At 43.5% G+C, this 17,054-nt stretch overlaps 1 protein-coding gene across 2 annotated transcripts in view; it reads right to left on the reverse strand.

The window, feature by feature from the left end:
• Positions 1 to 2,047: 2,047 nt before the first annotated feature.
• The window catches only part of EBF2 (EBF transcription factor 2), a 260,670-nt gene continuing 245,663 nt past the window's right edge, over positions 2,048 to 17,054 (reverse strand). Inside the window, exons 16-17 of one of the 2 annotated variants that reach the window (XM_083713609.1) lie at positions 13,607 to 13,670; positions 2,048 to 4,079 (exon numbers count right to left, since the gene is read on the reverse strand). In XM_083713609.1, coding sequence (XP_083569735.1) covers positions 13,639 to 13,670 — 32 coding nt within the window. In that variant the 3' untranslated portion in view covers positions 2,048 to 4,079; positions 13,607 to 13,638. The remainder of the gene's footprint in view (positions 4,080 to 13,606; positions 13,671 to 17,054) is intronic. The other variant, XM_083713608.1, reaches the window with a different exon arrangement.

The raw sequence follows: 17,054 nt of genomic DNA on the forward strand, positions 1-17,054 counted from the left end.
CTGGGACATTCCCTTCCCATTGTTGTCAGACAAGACCCCTCCCTCCCTGTTGAACTTCAAGAGCTCACTGAAGTCTTCTTCAGTTCCCAGCATACATTTTAACTAAATTCTTATTTAAACGGTTTAATTCTTTTTAGTATGGTGTTTTCCATACACTGCTTAGAGATGACTATAATTAAACATAAATTGTTGACATAAATAAATAATAAAAATGAATAGCTGATGCATGGACACAAGGCAGCCTGGATGGCATCAGTAGAGATATGAAGTTGGAGTTGTTCCACAGATGGCTAGGTAAAGGTAAAGGGACCCCTGACCGTTAAGTCCAGGCGGAGACGACTCTGGAGTTGCGGTGCTCATCTCGCTTTACTGGCTAAGGGAGCCAGCGTACAGCTTCTGGGCCAGCATGACTAAGCTGCATCTGGCAAACCAGAGCTACTCACGGAAACACCATTTACCTTCTTGCCAGAGTGGTACCTATTTATTTACTTGCACTTTGATGTGCTTTCGAACTGCTAGGTTGGCAGGAGCAGGGACTGAGCAACGGGAGCTCACTCTGTAGTGGGGATTCGAACCGCCAACCTTCTGATCGGCAAGCCCAAGGCTCAGTGGTTTAGACCACAGTGCCACCCCCATGGCTACTACTTTCCAATAAAAGAGTTGATGATGCAGAGGTGATGCTGAGATTTTTTATTTTTTGCCACTCACTTCACATGTCTTCCTTGATGCCTGATGTTTCTGCATCCATGTGAGGGCTCCATGGATTATTCCAAATGAGGGGTTTTTTTTGGGGGGGGGCTATCTGTTAGCTACTTTGTTAGTCCTGTCTGTAGATAGGATTTTCATGATATACAGATCTCAAAATCAGATTCCTGTGGAATGCATTGAATGCTTGTTCTACACCCTTTGAGATTAGGTCCATTCATTTCAGTGGTTCTACTCTGAGTAGAAGTTAATTCACTATGACCTTGTCTGCAACCTTCCCCCTCAAAAGCAGGAGTGGAGGAGGCCAAGCCAAGACATTTTGCTTCCTCAGATCCTAAAAGCCTCTTCACATGTTAGAAATTTCATGGGGTAATCAGCGTGTAGATTGTAATATGTAATGTTCCTACATGTGTGAAAGTCATGCTGTGTGCTTAGGCTGGGAAGTCATGGTCAGCTGCAGCTCCCTAGTGATACAGCACTGATTTATGTACTGGTCCATAAAAACATAAGAATGAATGAGATCAAATGCCCTTTGAGTTCAGCAATCTGGTTCCCACAATGGCCAACATGAATACTGGCCACTGACACCCCCCTTTTGATGTGTCTAATCCTTTTTTTAAAGGCCTCTAGCTGAGCGGCCCTCTTCATCTCCTTTGGCAGTGAATTCCATAATTTAATAATTGACTGGGTGAAATACATTATTTTCTCTGTTCTGACAATCAGTTGATTAGGTGACCCAGTTTCTAGTATTATAAAATAGAAGGGGGAGACATCTCTTGAACTCAGATCCATCAAAGCTGAATTGAAATGGATGTCTACTGTTCAAAACTTTAGGGAAGGGGTGGGAAGCTGGATCTGGCACGCAGGCCATTTTGACAAGGGCAGTGTGGGTGCAATCTGCTGTTCCCACCAGTGCCTCCACTCAGCCCAAATCTTGCCTGTCCATGTCAACTCCAGTCCTGTCCAGGTGAATTGCAGCTATGTCTGGAGGGCAACTCTTGATTCCACTGTACCTCATGGTCCATTACTGTTGAACTGGTTCTTTGCATTAATCAAATTAATGTGGATATGAAGATCATCATTGACTATCTTGCTGTTTTGTGGCTATTATTGTTTAGTTAGATGTAAAAAATGATACCGTTATCTTGCTGGGTGTGTTCAGCATAATAAAGCGAATGATTGCTGATCCATGAGAGTAGTTTCATTTGTTTAACATAACCAAGAGTTGCAGGTGTATAAAAGAGAGCGAGAGAAAGAGTGCAGTGGCCCTAATGAAGAAAACAGGAATTAAGTAAAAATTTCCTATATACTTTTTGTCATGAACTTTCACAAACAATCATCATGGGAAAACACTAATGTTTTTATTCCCCTGAAAAACACAGTTACCCTCATTGGGTGCACAGAAGTTTGGGTTTCACCTTAAAATACAGGTACATATATAAATAGTATATTGTAAAAAGCCAATAAGTGATCAATAGATTTTATAGGCATATTATCGACATATGGGACTCCAGTGGAGATGATTACAATGACAGAAGCAGAAGGGGGTTTAGAAAGTCTTAGGGACTCTACCAATTCATTAGAACAGCTCTTACCAGCAATCAGCACATGAATAGGAGAGGTATGGATCAGCTTATTCACGGCAGTTCTCATGAATTTCCAGAGATGGTTGCCCTGAATCATGGATCCGTTTACATTTAAAGCACATATGAATCTCTTGTGCAGCCATGCTTCCCCATTCATTTCAATGGAGGGCCCCATTGTTTGCATGTGCAGAACCTGTCCCTCTAGCCACTTTTTCTTTAAAAAAAGAAGAAGGAAGGAAGGAAGGAAGGAAGGAAGGAAGGAAGGAAGGAGAGTGTTGTACAAACCCATGCAAATCAGTGGCCTGCCAGGGAGCCAAATGTATATTTGAATCCAAATTCCTGATTTTTTGCTGCATTGTCACTCCTGCATTACATAAAAAATCTACAGGTTTCTTATAATGTACATGTTACATCAAATAACTGAAATTTGATTGAAATGTGTCAGCATTCAAATATGAACATTGACAATTCTGGACAAATTTCACAAATTTCCCCAAACTTAGGAATGTTGGTGACTAAAGACTGGCATCCAAGACAGAATTTGGGCAAAATCCCTCATACATGAGTTTCAACATTCTCCGAAACACACACAGAATTTTGCCTTTGCTACACAAAAAGCAACCAATGGGAGAAACCTTTTTCTGTTCCCTCTTGCTCAAATTGAAACCTGACAGTTCTGCACAAAAACCTGATAAAAAGCCCATACATGCCACATAGTTACTGGTTAGGATGTATGAAACTAGACAGCTTACGTCAGTACCTGAAACCTTAATTGAATCAAAAGGTGAAAAAGGTGTATAATATTCATACATTAACTACTGTCCTATATTTATATATATGTATATATACCATTATGCGTATAAAAGCTTGTGGATGAGTCCTTCGTGAAGAATTTAAGGAATTCTTGTACGTTGGTTCAATCAGAAGCAGGAGAGAAGGTGAAGACAGATTGTACTATAAAGATGCACGCTTGTAGCTGCTTGCTTTTTTTTTGCATTATTTTTGTTCATCGTACAACAGGAGACAGAAAAAGTTCCCCTCCCCACCAAAGTCTTCAATTTCTACCTCTACATACAATAACTTACAAGTTTATTTATTTAAATAATTGTAAAACATCTTACATTTTCCATTTTAAAAGAGATTAAACTATAAGCAAATACACACATACGTCCACATTCCACCATTCATATCAGTTTTATAGGAAAGTCTTCCATGCTGGTACCCTGTTTTGTGGTTATTATTATTTTCTGCACAAACTAAATTGGTATCTGAAAGGCTCCATAGAAAATAGAAACTTCAACATTTTTATTTTTATTTTCCTACAAAGTAAAACAAAAGAGTATCCAAAATATCAAGCTTGAATGGTTGGCCAATTTGTTCCTCCTTTTAATATTTTACAAACATTAGGAAGGCTTTGTGTCCATAAGAAAAAGAATTCTTGTACTCCGGACTCAATCCCATAAACAGTGTGCATTTGGATCATGGCCAATTCCTCATTTTAATGTTCTTTGGGGGGGGGGGTTGATGTAAGCGTATATGAAACCTGGAACAGATGAGAGCAGCCTCTTGGTGTGTCTGATTCATTATTATTATTTTGTTTAAAAAGTGCCCTTGCGTTCTGCACATGGCTTCCCCCAGCAATAGAGCTTGTAGTGCTCCCCCCCCCTTTTTAGTGCTCCATAACAATAAGTAGTTTTGTGCTGTAAAAAAAGGGGGGGAAATGTCGGCGGGGACTCCAGCAACTCCTCCTCTTCTTTCACATTGGAGGAACGACAAGACCTGTCATAGCTGGAAAGGAAAAGGGACAACATTAACATTTCGGCTGCTTGTCAAAATAGATATATAGCAGACAAAGATGGTTCAATTATTAGTTATTCATTAACATCGGCATTTCCAATGCTCGTTAAAATAGAAATATATAGAAATGAAGCTGGATCTATCCCATGTCACTTCCAGGCTGGACACTCCATATGTTTGTGTGTACTGCTAAAATAAATAAATATTCAACCTATTTCCTCTATCCATAGTCAGTAAGAAGCAATAAAATAGGCAATAAAATACCCTTCCAAACTGGACAGATGTTACCTTTCCAACTCTACAATTCTATGATAATTTGTTAACTCACTTTTACAGAGAATTGCGGTGGTATCCTTGAAAAATCATTGCACTCCAGGGTTGCCTTTTCACAGATCCTCCTTCTAGTAACCCTGATTTTTGAGGATTAATTTTATTTATTTAATTTTGCAAAAAAGCAACAACAAAAAAGCACAGCACAACCACAAGGGGTTGTGGGGAGGCATCCCTGCGATGCAACAATACCATCTGAATTCTCTGCAAATGAGTGAACAGATGATGGGAAAAAGGCAAGTGGAGTACAGTGGTACCTCAGGTTACAAAGACCTCGGGTTACAAAGACTTCGGGTTACAGACTCCGCTAACCAAGAAGTAGTACCTCGGGTTAAGGACTTTGCCCCAGGATGAGAACAGAAATCGCGTGCTGGTGGCAGCAGGAGACCCCATTAGCTAAAGTGGTACCTCAGGTTAAGAATGGTTTCAGGTTAAGAACGAACCTCCGGAACGAATTAAGTTCGTAACCAGAGGTACCACTGTATCAACTTGTCCTAGACTAGAAACAATTGTTTTTCAGAATGCTGAATGTGGCAGTCACAATTCTGCACATGGATTTCTACTATCTAACCTGGTCAAACAAATATTTTTGTAGACATTGAAGTTTTTGGAACATTTTGTAGATTTGCTTAGAGGTGAGAGCCAAAATTAAAAACAAAAAACTGAAAGTGTACAAATGTGCGCAATAATAGCTGTATCGTATCACCTTTAATTCTCTGGGGTGGGGTGGGGTAGGGTGGCCTCAGCTGCCATCCAACCATGATTAGTGCCCATTGGTGTTGATAGGGTAGGCAACAGGGAGACCAACAGGAATTGGGGCCAAAGTCAATGACAGGCAAAACCAACTAATTCTAGTTTTGTCCCCAGCCCCTTCTCTGCTGAGCTCTACGAGGGCAACACCTGAGAATAAGGAAGAAGAAACCAACAGACAATGCCAGCCTCTGGACTGGTTGTAAGTAAGAAGCAAGGCAAGTGGAGCCTGGCTGGGGGCAGACTGGGGCTGGAGAGGCAGTGCCCAGTTTGCTCCAATGGGCCAGCTTCCATCTCTTTTCAACCTTAATCTTACCCTTTCTTGGTTAAAGGTAAAGGGACCCCTGACCATTAGGTCCAGTCATGGCCAACTCTGGGGTTGTGGCGCTCATCTCGCTTTATTGGCCGAGGGAGCCGGAGTACAGCTTCCGGGTCCAGCATGACTAAGCTGCTTTCTGATGAACCAGAGCAGTGCATGGAAACATTGTTTACCTTCCCGCCAGAGTGGTACCTATTTATCTATTTGCACTTTGATGTGCTTTCGAACTGCTAGGTTAGCAGTAGCAGGGACTGAGCAACGGGAGCTCACCCCATCGTGGGGATTCGAACCACCGACCTTCTGATCGGCAAGTCCTAGGCTCTGTGGTTTAACCCACAGCGCCACTCGCATCCCCTTAACAGCAAACTCTCTCAGTGAGGAGAAAACGTAGGGGCGGGGGGGGGGGGTTGCCAAGAAAGGCAGCAACTACTGTGGGGCCAAGTGAATGCTTTCCCCATTGTTGATATGATATGGCATAAGCTTCTTCTGGTTTTATTGCTGCTTTCAGTGATAAAATCCAAGGGTATTAATTGCTTTCTAAAATGTCCAATCTTCTATTTGACCTATTTCTGTGAGATGACTTAATGGCAGCTTGTAGCCTATACCTTTTGTTCTTGGAAGCTGCTGGATGCTTCTCCCCTTCCTCCCCTTTGGGGCTGTGCTGTCAAAAGCCTATTTCCCAGTCTGCACTACTTTTTATTGAATGTTTGTGAGCTTCGGATTAAGGTCTTACATTGCTCGCAAAGCTGTAATTATTTTTGCCTGTATTACTATATATTGAATCGATGTAACTTTTCAATAAAGGTGGTTCATGGCAGGACATACCATGATGAGGGGGAATACAGGAACCATTGTGATTATTCCACAGGGATTGTGCTCTCTCTCTCTCTCTTTATTGGAGAGAAATGGAAAGGAAGAATTAGAGACACACTGCATTGTATTAACCTCAAAAGACTGCCGTGATCAGATGAGGCGCATGATTAAGCTTGTCAAAAATCACCCAGATGCTAGGGTGACATGCACACCTTAGGTATGTGTTATTAATAATACTAATAAACATAAAGAACTTTTGTTCCTTTCCTACTTGCAAAGAAAAAACAAATAAAATGCAAGCAGGGCCATCTTACCCATGCAGTGACATTAAGCAGGTTGCTTTGGACAGAGGACAGGAACATATACCTTATAGCAGGACAGATTATGGGTGACGTGAGGTTCAAGGGGACCTCTAGCAAAGAAGCATCTGCCAGGCCCCTGACACCTACTGCCTCCCCCCATTCTGACACCCCTGTACTTGTATTGGATTCAGTGGCTGTGGTGCAAGGAAGCAACCATGCTGCATTCCACTGGAGGAGTTTGTAAGATGCCTACCATTTAGATTTCCAAAAATTCAACAGGAACCTCGCTATATAGAAAGCTGACTTATATCAAGTTGAGCCACTGACCCATGTAGCTCAGTATTATCTACACTGAGGGCTCATCAAGACTTGCACTAGAAAGTCGTTTTCTGCTTTTCCTGCGCTTTCAAGGCACAGGTCTGAGTGATCTTGCCCTTGTGCCACCACTTTCCCCCAATCTCCCCGCTCTTTAGTGATAATTTGGAGCAATCCAGAAAAAAAACCCAATTGACATTTGCTCCAATTCAGCAGTAAAGATCAAGTTTCCTCTGAGGAAAGTGGAGGGAGAAGGGCCAGTCTGGGTGAGCCTTGGCTGGCAGAGGCTCTCCAGGTTTTCAGGCAGGGGACATTCTCCTACCTTGGAAATGCCAAGATGCTCTTCTGCTGAGCTATGACCACTGAAGGGCATTGCAGGGAGTTCAAAACCATGGAATGCAGGGCAAAATGTGAGCCAAGTGGAATGGGCAGGTGGGTAGACCTGGCCTGTATGCGTCAGCACTCATGTACTGCCTGAGAATGATGCATAGAGACAACTGAAAGGTTCACCTACAATTTAAAGCAAATTCTGGATATCTGCATGTAATCATTATGGAATGGCCTTGCAAGGGATGGAAGGACCCATTAGAATCTGGTCCATCCCAGTTTTACATGAGCCAGGACCAAGTCCATTCCATTTCTGTGGGGGGTTTAAAGGGAAACCCTTTTAAAATCTGCACAGGAATATGAAGTTATATGAAGTGTTGCTGCTGTCTGGATAATAGGCATTTTTCTTGCCTTCAAATAAAGCTCCCAAACAGGGATCCTTGCTGCCATACATGATTTGAATACAATAGAGCAAGCTTATTACATGGGGCAGCCTTGTGTTCCCACCCCCTGTACAATTCCCTCTGAGAGTGACAGAACGTTGTTAAGTCCCATCATTCCCAGGGGGGCTTGCTCTATTGTATTCCAAGTGTGTGATGACAAGGAGCCCTGCATGCTACCCACTCCAGGTTGTGTCTGGATGACCTGTTTTGGAGCTTTCAAAAATGGAAACGGGGAAAACCTATTGCCCCCTCCTACTCTTACCCTTTGCCCTGCTCTTTTCAGGCACAGTCCATGCCTAAATGCTCTAAGTCCTAGCACATGTTTGTTGGTTTGTTCTGCCCTGGTGCTTTCCTCACGAAAACCCACTTTCTAGCGCTCAAAATTGGAGCAAACACCAATTCAGAGTTTCTGTGGATTGACTTTTGCTCCATTTGAGATGTAAAGAGCAGGTTTTTGTGGGGAAAGTGCCAGGGCAAAACACGGAGCTCTAAAGCATGGACTGTGCCTGGAAAGAGCTGGGCAAAAGGTAAGGAACTCGGGCTCCTCATAAAGGGATCCTCAGGACTGGGGATTCTGAAGTGGACTCATAATATAATCCAATCCTGGTCATGATCCAACCAGGTCAAATCAAGGGAGCCCACTTGGGTACCTGTGTTCTGCAGATTCCTTTCTCATCCCTGCTTTGAGTGAGTTCAGTGAAAACTATAGGTTCAAATACCTACATGCACAGATATTCTATTCAACCCATCAAAAGCAGTTTGATGCTTGAGAGCATATGTTATACAGATTTTCCTGATAACCTCTTGAAGGAAGGTGCTTTTTCCTCCCTTGTTTATTCTGGCTTTGGGAAACATGCATTCTTGCTTCTGTGTTACAGGGAATGCCTGTGCATGGTGAATGTGAATGTGCACATGTGAATGTTGCCAATCACAGATGAATTTGTGAATGCCTCCAAACTAATATTTCCCACCTTCTCTGACATACACTAATGAATGGTGAACAGTCAAATTTAGATAACTTTCTGCATTCACTGCTGCATATGTGGGTTTCCAGACATTCACAAAATTTGTTGAGGCTTGTCAACTTCACACAACATTTCAAACATTTAGGATCACACACACATATAGCAAACCACTGCTGTAATCAATCACATTTCACAAGAGCTGAACTCATAATCTCAGTAATGATAAGAGGCGAGATCTGGGCTGAGAACCTCAGGAAAAAATCAGGCATCGTTATTTAAGGAGGAAAATGCTGTGGCATGTAACTATTCCTCTCCCCCATTAGCTTCTTCTGTGATGGCCTCTGAGGGTTATTTCAGTAACTTGTTGGAAAAAAGCAGCCTCAGGTTTGTAACAAGATACACAATTGCTTGGACATGTGCTGCCCAAGGTCTAGAGGCTCTCAAATTTCTCTCATTACTAACACCATCACGTCTTGAATGTTTGTTTCCTCCTTGTGAAGGTGTCCCCTTTTGTTTGAGATCACTGGAAGCTATAGTTTCAAATGCATAGATATACTATACTATCATAAGCAGTCTAAAAATGAGAGAGTAATTAGCTATAATGTTATTTAAACACCTACTATCTAAATCAGCCAGGTATAGCGCAGAGAAAGTGAGGTGCAATTGGGTTTCATTTCATTTCATTCATTTGTTTTAGATCTCATTTTCTACCCCACAGTGCCCAGAATGATGCTTTGTCAGGAGCACTGTGGAAGATGCAAAACTGTGCCCAGACAACAACAACAGAATCAACCCTTATATAAAAAAAGTTGTGCTACTGCCTGCTCATGAGAAGTCCAATCCTTGATAAACTGTTTGAGAATTTCTTTTCCTCCTGGATAAATTATGTGAGGTTTGCCTCCTAAATTTATCTGCCTGCGAATAGGGGGGTGAACTTGAAGGCACTGTTTCAACACAGCTCTAGTGTCTTATTCCTAATCGTTCAACAACAGCAATAGCCGAGGATGTGACCCTGTGCATGCTGACTCAGAAATAAGTCCTGTCTTCATTGCAACTCAATTCTCACTGCACATAGGATTGCAACCTAAAATACTCCCCCCTTTCAAAACGAGAGTGCTCTGGCCCCACAAAAAGGTGTAGGGAAAATCAGGAATGGACTATTCTATAATATGACTGTGAATTTAGCTCTGTTACCAAAACCAAATTGCTGCACTGAGTGTGTACTCAGACACAGGCTCCTTAATTCTATGCCCATCTCTCTGAGCCATTATTTTTGCACCTGGTTCTGCTTGGCTATGCTTGAGGTTCTAATAAAAAATAAAGTAGATCCCACAAGCCTGAACTGTGTGTGTGAGAGAGAGAGAGAGAGAGAGAGGGAGGGAGGGAGGGAGGGAGGGAGGAAGACTCTTAAACAAGAAAACTGAAACTGAATAGAGCCTGACATGGGAGTTCTCCAGACTATACCTTGAGACTCCACCAATTTCACAAGGAATCAAGTCTCAAGGCAAAGTCAGGAGAAAAAAGCTTCTTGACAGTTTCAGCTCCCCTGGACTTACTGCAGAGGTGAAACTGACAAAAGGCTTCTGCAGATTGTGCCTCAAGGCTTTTCATCAGTTTTCACCTCCTGCTGGGTATTCTACAGGGCAGAGGAACTCGGGTCCAAAATAATTTTATTTGGAGGTGTGGAGCATGAACTCTCCAAATGTGATTTCCCTGCTCCTGCTGCCACCGCCAAGTGCCCTTTCCTCTTTTGGTTACTAGGCAGTGGTGGCAGCAAGGCAGCAAAATCAGTTATCTCCCACTAGGGATGGACAAATCTGCTCGTTTCTGTTTCTCTCGGTTTCTCATTTCCCCAGGCTTAACTTCAGTTCATTCCATTTTTCCATCAATTTGCAATTTTTTCTTTAAAAAAGTTTGCACATAAATCAATATCCAACTCCACGCACATTTTCCCTAATATCTGCATCCTTCCCTAAGATGTAATCCCCCCCTTTTTTTGCAAGCAATTTCCACTAATATGTTGTAGCATCGTATGTTGTTTTTGTGGACACTTTTTGGTTAGAGAACTGCAGTACCAAATTCAGAGAAGTGTAAATTTTGAATGACAGCTGTATCATCCCCTTATCATTTCAAAAAGTGTGATCTGGGCAAGTTCTCATTAAAATGCAAACTGAATAAATTTCTCCATTGTCACGACTTCCCATGTACCACTGCTGCAACCAAGATATGAAGTGACGGTTACACAGTAAACACACAACTTACACTCACTTAACTTATATGACTGCAACCTTACGTGGGTGATGGGGGAAATAAATGAAAAACATGAGAGTGGGGAAAACCTACCATTCCCTGCTCTCCATTTATTAAGATGCTCAAGGGTCTGAAAACCAAGCCTTATGAGGAATGGTTGAGGAGTTGGGTATGTTTAGCCTGGGAAAGAGGAGACGAGATAGGATACCAGTCTGTCACCAGGGCTGTCACATGGCAGAGGGAGCATGCTTGTTTTCTCCTGCTCTGGAGGGGAGGACTCAAACCAATGGATTCAAGTTACTAGGGATTCCAATTAAACACCAGGAAAAACTTTCTGACGGTATCTTACTGTTAGACAGTGGGACATTCTCCCTTGGGAGATGGAGAACTCTCCTTCATAGGAGGTTTTCAAGCAGAGGTTGGATGGCCATGTATCATGGATGCTTCAGCTGAGATTCCTGCATTACAGGGGGTTCGACTAGATGACCCTCTGGTGCCCTTCAAACTCTACAATTCTATGATTCCCTACACACCTGTGTACCCAATAGGTTTTCCTTGCTTACAGGCTCTAGAAAGTTAAAGGAGGGCCATGGGAATTTCCCAGAGCTCTCGGGCCTCCTTTCCAAAGCAAGAAGTGAGGTGCCTCACTTTCCAGGCAGTGGAAAAGAGGTGTGAGGGCTCTGGGATGCTGCAGAAGCCCTCGCGACACCTTCTCAGAGCCTGTAGCCTAAAGAGGTGCAGTTCATTCTACACTGTCATGATTTAATTTCTGCCTCATTCCTCTGCATATGTAGATAATGCTTTGCAGCGTGGCTCTTAGCATACAGAAATGGGGCCTGCAACAAAACGTTGCAGTGCAGAGTATTCATGTTCCAGTCATTAATCCATACCTTTATCCATGAGTCTCCATTTTCTCCCTTCTCCTAGCTACTTTTCCATTCCTTTCCACACACACACAAGCCAGTTAGCATTCTGTGGCAAGTGGGCATGCTCAGTCCTCACTGGGCTATTTTGGTTGTTTTCCCCACTCTGAGGAGTCTCCCCACGAAAGACTGTTGTGTACTTGTGTGAACCTTAGGGTTCCCCTGCAAGCCTGCTGATCCCTCCCTGATGTCATTTTGGCTGCATAACCAATGACATGCATACCCAAACATTAGAGACAGAGAGAATAATCTCTCCATTCAGATAGTCCGATCTAGGCAAAGGCATAGGTGGCCAACAGTTCCTTTGTACTGCTCCAGCAGTTTCCAATTTGCTGCCTTGCATCTGTGATGAGATGATTAGACACCAGGGTACTCATCACTTCACGTTGCGTCAAGTCACATTACATCTCTGCCACGCTGTTTTTAAGCAGCCTTGACGTCCGACACAATATAAATGCCGGGCTTTTCCTGATCAGGACACCTGCTATCAATTTGGGGGAGCAGCCAAGAAATGGGGGTGTTGTCAGGCCTGCTGCTTTCCCCCTGCCTACCAAGTCTGGCTACATAAGAGGAATGTCTAGCAGATGGCACACAGGGAGCGGAAAGCAGGAACACATGGCACAAGGCGGGTTATCTGAGGGTATCCGTGTGTCATTCCTAACACCATTGTGGAAGCCAAGAATCATGTGGGTTTCCTCCCTTGTGTAACCTTAATGAGAACCATAGAGCAACTTAGAATAACAACCAGTTGCTTGAAACATTGCGAGCTTTCAAACAACATGTTCTTTATCAGAAATAGGTGGTAAGGGCACATCAGTGAAATAGAGAGCATATGGGGATAAGAAAAGAAAAACCTTTTTGGCCCATCCAGTCCAGCATCTTACTTACCACAATGACCAACCAGATGCAGGCAAAGCACATGCTCTACCACTGAGCCCTTTCTTACATTGCCTCTGAACATGGAGGCTTTATATAGCTTTCATGGCCATTAATAGGATAATCATCCATGTGCTTGTTTGGTTCCCAGGACTCCACCATTTCATTTAACATGCTTGCCCTGGTAGAGTGCTCAGCTCCCTCTGGTGAGCATGCTGCACCTCAGCATTGGAGCTTCGGGGTGGAAGGCTCTCTGCCCTCTCCTCAGCCCCAAGGTTCTGGTGTATTTTGGCTTTGCACTGATTGGTTATTTATAGAACTCAAAAAGCAAGGAGACAAATCAAACTTCTGCACACCATTCCAGGTTTGAGCTGGAGGAAGGGCAGAATCCTCACCCACTTCTTAGCTCCATGAAGCTGACTGCCCCTGACCTGACACTGTGTTTCTAAGGTGCAATGTAAGGTCAGGGAAATGACTGTACGCGTTGGGAAATGAATGTAGTCCTGGTGCTCACAAATATACTGGATTCCCATCCAGGCCAGCAAATAACCATGGACACCTACAACTTGGCTTATGAGCTCATCTAAGCTGGTGGCAAACAAGAGGACTACATCCATTTCCCAAAGTGTACAGTCATTTCCCTGACCTTACATTGCACCTTAGAAACACAGTGTCGGGTCAGGGACAATCAGCTCATAATGGATTTGGAGTTAGGGGAGAGATTACCAAGTATGCTGAAAATGAAAATAAAGGGTTTGCAAGGAGCTTCAAAAGGAGCTCTCCAAAATGGGTGAATGGGCAAATGAGGTTCAGTTTGAACAAGTGTAAAGTGATGCACAATGGGGCAACCACCCCACCCTTAACAAACATATACATTAATGGGGTCTGAACTGGTGGTGACTGACCAGGAAAGAGTTCTTGGAGTTGTGGTGGATAGCTAGATGAAAATGTCGACCCAGTGTGCGGCAGCTGTGAAAAAGGCAAATTCCATGTTAGGGATCATTAGGAAAGGGATTCAGAATAAAACTGCCAATATCATAATGCTGTAATATACCACACGTAGAACATAGTGTACTGTTCTGGTTGATGCATATGGTAAAGGGCAATGCAAGTGATCTGAGGGATGGAGCAACTCCCTTTGGGGGCTTTCTAGTTTAGACAAAAGGGGGGAGGGTAGGAAGAGACCTAACAGAGGCATATAAAATTATGTATGCCAGGGAGAACATGGACTGAGAGAAGTTTTTCTTCCTGTCTCATAATATTGGAACCAGAGTAATCTAATGAAACTGATGGTAGATTCTGGACAGACAAAAGGGAGAACTTATTTAAGCTATGGGATTTTTTTACCACAAGATGCAGTGATGGCCACCAACTTGGATGACTTAAAAAGGGATTTACACAAATTTTGGGAGGATAAGGCAATGGCTACTTCCCACTGCTGGCTATGTACTATTTACAGTTGCTGAGAATCACAAGTGCAGACAATGCCTGGCTGAGCTCAGGTCCTGCTTGCGGGCTTCCCATAGGCATCTGGTTGGCCACTGTGATAACAGGATGATGGACTAGATAGGACTTTGCTCTGATCCAGCAGAACTCCTTTAATGCTCCTAGGCCATTTCCTGCTCAGGTAGATGGTCACACTTCAAAACATCTGTAAGGAACACTTCACACATGACATTTTCTGTACATGAAAATAGGGATCTGGTTTAGGATGGGGTGGGGGACATTTTTGGACTATGTGATAATTTGGCAGACTGATGGGTTCCATGTGCTGTGCAACCACAGTTGTAAACAAACAAGGGGAGAATGGAACCCTGATGAAGTGGGATACCTGACTGTGGGGAGACTTCTAAACGCATTCGCCTGAACGTGTTTACAATAACCCTGCAGACCTTATTGCTCCATGTAGGAGGTCAAAGGTGGGTGGATCAAGGATATTGGCGGCAGTGGTGGTGACTGTGTCCTCTACACAATTTCAAAAACATCTTCCGGTGTTGAACTAGCTATGGAACTAGATAGCTAGAGATATGTGTAAGTATGTATAAGATATGTATTATACATGTATATATGGAAGTGCATATTCACTCACAAAAAGCAAGGAAGGGAGATTTTATGGGGCATTTATACAAGTTACTTTTAAAGAGATTGTGTTGTATGTTTCCATTTTGGGGAAATAAATACTTTTTATCCAACCCCCTGGTGGTTCAAGAAGAGATTTCACATATACTTTGGAGCCCTGTCTGTGCTCTTTTAGGATAGGGGATCACTGCTGAGCCCAAGAAGGCCCTGGAACCACTCAGTTTCCCTATAATAAAATCATTTTGCTCTATGGAGAGCTGAAATTTATTCAAGCCCATCCATTCTATGTCTTTGGGTGTTTGGCTTTGGCTGTAAAAAATAACTTACATGGCTAGAACTGTCCATTCTCATTCACCTCCCTTTACAAATTGATCAGTCTCACTGAGGTTCACAGAGGGATGATTTCTTTGGTGAGGTTCCTAAGCAACATTAGGAGAAGATAGAGAAGCTCTGCAAGAGCTGAACTGCCACCACGGCTGGCATCCCAGGGTGGTGTCATCAAATGCTTGCCAAGGCCTATGCTCTAGCAGGGAATCCCACAAATGGCTCCAAGAGCCTCTGCCTCCTGAGTTAGACCAGTGGTTCGCCTGGCTGGCTGGCTGGCAGCAGCACGTGAAAGAAGAACTATTTGGAAGAACTATTGCATCAAGGTTGTTGCGCACATTGCAAAACAAACAAATAAAACACCATTGAGATTGTACATCCCATTGATGGAAGAAAGACTGGTGGATATAAACATACTAAATAAGTAAAATAAACAAATGGGAATTCAGGGGGAATGGAATGCCAGAAAGAGAGAACACATAGAACAATAATCATAGAAAGTTGTCTTATACTGATTCAGACACTTGGTCTATCTAGCTCAGCAGACACATGGTCTTGCCCCTGCAATTGAGGGGGCCGGTGCCACATGACGTGATCACGTCATGCGTGCATGCTGCATGACAAGCTCATGTCACTCATGTGTGCGATACATCAGCACGTTGCAGGTGTTCATGCACAGCATGCACATGTCACTCTGGAATATTGAGGGGGCCAGGCCTCCTCCTTGAAATTCTTTGAAGGGTCCTCAGCCCCTCCCCCCCCCCGATGGTGCTCCTGTAGCTCAGTATTGTCTACACAGCAGCTCTGCAGGGTTTCAGGCAGCTGACATTCCCAGCTCCACCTGGAGATGCTGGGGATCACACCTGGGACCTTTGCATGTAGAGAAGAAGCTCCTCAATGGAGCCTCAACCCTTCCCCGCCAGGTCTGCTCCTCTAGCCTGATGCCTCTGCCCACTCAGGGCTTATCCACACTTCTACTTGTCCCATTCCTAGAAAGCAAGAGCCAAGCACTTTTCCATGTGTCCCACACTTTCCAGGCATGGGTCCAAGCGGGTTTGCCTTTGCCCCACCACCCAATTGCCACTTGTTCCGATTTAATGCTAAACCATGGGTTTTCCTGGGGGAAAGCTGTGGGGCAAATGGAGGTATGCATGAGCCCCAAGTGAACCTTTGCTTTGCTTTCTTGGGGCAGTTTGGGAAATTAAATTGGTTGCTACTGCTAAGAGTAGAGTGTCCAGGGCAGGTGATAGGACCAGTCAGCTGCCCAAGAATGCCAGGATTTGCTGGCAATGAGGGATCGGACAGAGTTATTGCATCCAAATCTCCTTCCCTTCCTAGCCTCTCAGGTGCTAAGATCAGCAGAGACACCCCTCCTGGCAGTTCCTCCATCTTCAGAAGCTCGGGGGGTGGGGTGGCTCAGAAGAGGGCATTCTCATTGACTGTCCCCAAGTGCACCTGGCACCTTCATTATACAGCAGACCAGGCACTCCTGTCTTCTACTGCCTTCTACTTAAAAGGTCTATATTTTCTGGACCAACCTTACTTCTGTAATTTTTAGTTGTAATGTAAAACTGTTTTTAATATTGCATCATAACGTTGTGTTTTAATGTTATAACCCACTCTGGGACCTTAGGGTGAAGGGTGAAGAATAATAATAATAATAATAATAATAATAATAATAATAGCAGCAGGTATCTGGTTGACCACTGGTTTAATCTAGTGGCACTTTCAGAATGATTTCCCCCCTTTTCCATTTGCAAATTACCTAGCAATATGGGTGAGCCAGTAGGTCTTAAGAGGAAACTGATTAGCTTGCTATTAAGGAGATTCACAAACACACTCCACACTATAAAATGAATAGAAGCCACCTCAAGGCAACTGGGAGAGTGGAAAGAACTCTTCAGCTGTCTGTGGGAGGGCTTGCCATGGGTGGCAAGAATTCATTATCCT

This window comes from Podarcis gaigeae (genome assembly GCF_964106915.1).
Source record: "Podarcis gaigeae genome assembly, chromosome: 15".
Lineage (NCBI taxonomy): Eukaryota > Metazoa > Chordata > Lepidosauria > Squamata > Lacertidae > Podarcis > Podarcis gaigeae.